This window comes from Naegleria gruberi (assembly GCF_000004985.1).
Source record: "Naegleria gruberi genomic scaffold NAEGRscaffold_1, whole genome shotgun sequence".
Taxonomy (NCBI): domain Eukaryota; phylum Heterolobosea; class Eutetramitea; order Acrasida; family Naegleriidae; genus Naegleria; species Naegleria gruberi.
In genome coordinates this window covers 17,050-18,711 of record NW_003163326.1, presented here as the reverse complement: position 1 = coordinate 18,711, position 1,662 = coordinate 17,050, and the positions used below count along the sequence as shown (strand labels likewise).

The following is a 1,662-nucleotide window of genomic DNA, read 5'->3' as shown; positions in this document are numbered from 1 at the left end:
ACCAAAGCAAAAATCAATCATGGTTGGTATGGGTAACAAGGATGCCTATGTTGGTGATGAAGCTCAATCAAAGAGAGGTATCTTAACTTTGAAGTATCCAATTGAACACGGTATTGTTACCAATTGGGATGATATGGAAAAGATCTGGCATCACACTTTCTACAATGAATTGAGAGTTGCTCCAGAAGAACACCCAGTCTTGTTGACTGAAGCTCCTTTGAATCCAAAGGCCAATAGAGAAAAGATGACCCAAATTATGTTTGAAACTTTCTCAGTTCCAGCTATGTATGTTGCTATTCAAGCTGTCTTGTCCTTGTATGCTTCTGGTAGAACTACTGGTATTGTTTTGGACTCTGGTGATGGTGTTTCTCACACTGTTCCAATTTATGAAGGTTATGCTTTGCCACACGCCATTTTGAGATTGGATTTGGCTGGTCGTGACTTGACTGATTATTTGATGAAGATTTTGATGGAAAGAGGTTACTCATTCAATACTACTGCTGAAAGAGAAATTGTCAGAGATATTAAGGAAAAGCTCTGTTATATTGCTTTGGACTTTGAAGCTGAAATGAAGGTTGCTGCTGAATCATCATCTGTTGAAAAGTCATACGAATTGCCAGACGGTAATGTTATTACTGTTGGTAACGAAAGATTCAGATGTCCAGAAGTTTTGTTCCAACCAAACTTCATTGGTATGGAAGCTGCTGGTGTTCATGAAACTACTTTCAATTCAATTGGTAAATGTGATATTGATATCAGAAAGGATTTGTATGGTAACGTTGTCTTGTCTGGTGGTACTACTATGTTCGAAGGTATTGCTGAAAGAATGACCAAGGAATTGACTGCTATGGCTCCTGCCTCAATGAAGATTAAGGTTGTTGCTCCACCAGAAAGAAAGTACTCTGTCTGGATTGGTGGTTCCATCTTGGCTTCATTGTCCACTTTCCAACAAATGTGGATCACAAAGGAAGAATATGAGGATGCCGGTCCAGGTATCGTTCACAGAAAGTGTTTCTAAATGATGGCACTTTGTATAGTCAACTGTCGAGCTCTGTAAAAATAAATATGTAATTTAAATGAATTTTTAAAAAAAGACTTGATTTTAGGAATCTCCATGGTTTGTTTGGTGGGCGCATGTTTGAATCTTTTTAAATTGTCGAGTAGTTATAGATTGGGAAGCTAGAAAATATTTAATGGTCAAAAAAATGAACACCTCAAAAGGTTTGGTTCGAGTTGACTTTTTTGGTTATTACTTTGTGAAGATTGATTATCATTGATTGTATTTTTATGATCTATTAATGATGTAAATTTGATAGATATTTAAAGGTCAGGTCGTATCAACTGGAACTGATGGATTAATGTAAAGAAAATTGTCCACTTGTCTCTACTAGGGCAGTAAAATATTTTTACCATTTATTTACAAGATTAGCCACAGATATAATTGTAATCGTGATGCATGTTATTATTTAAATTTTTAATAGCACTTTAGCAAAATTGCTTCCTTTTTCTCTCTTTTCAATGTTGAAATAAACAGGGTCATAAATATAGAGGTTGCTGGAGCAAATGTCAAATAAGAGAAATGGCCGAAACTTAGTAGGCCCAGGCTCAATCCCAATCCCATAGGTATCGAGTATGCCAACTTGTCTGATGATTTGATATGGA

At 36.1% G+C, this 1,662-nt stretch overlaps 2 protein-coding genes across 2 annotated transcripts in view; both read left to right on the top strand.

The window, feature by feature from the left end:
- NAEGRDRAFT_82392 (uncharacterized protein) lies at positions 1-1,119 on the top strand. Its single transcript, XM_002683302.1, has one exon. The coding sequence runs from the start codon at positions 20-22 to the stop codon at positions 1,016-1,018; it is 999 nt and encodes a 332-aa protein (XP_002683348.1). The 5' UTR covers positions 1-19; the 3' UTR covers positions 1,019-1,119.
- An 86-nt stretch (positions 1,120-1,205) lies between these two features.
- NAEGRDRAFT_61067 (basal body protein) overlaps positions 1,206-1,662 on the top strand; it is a gene marked incomplete at both ends in the record, with an annotated part of 6,175 nt that continues 5,718 nt past the window's right edge. Inside the window, one exon of the mRNA XM_002683301.1 lies at positions 1,206-1,245. Coding sequence (XP_002683347.1) covers positions 1,206-1,245 — 40 coding nt within the window. The remainder of the gene's footprint in view (positions 1,246-1,662) is intronic.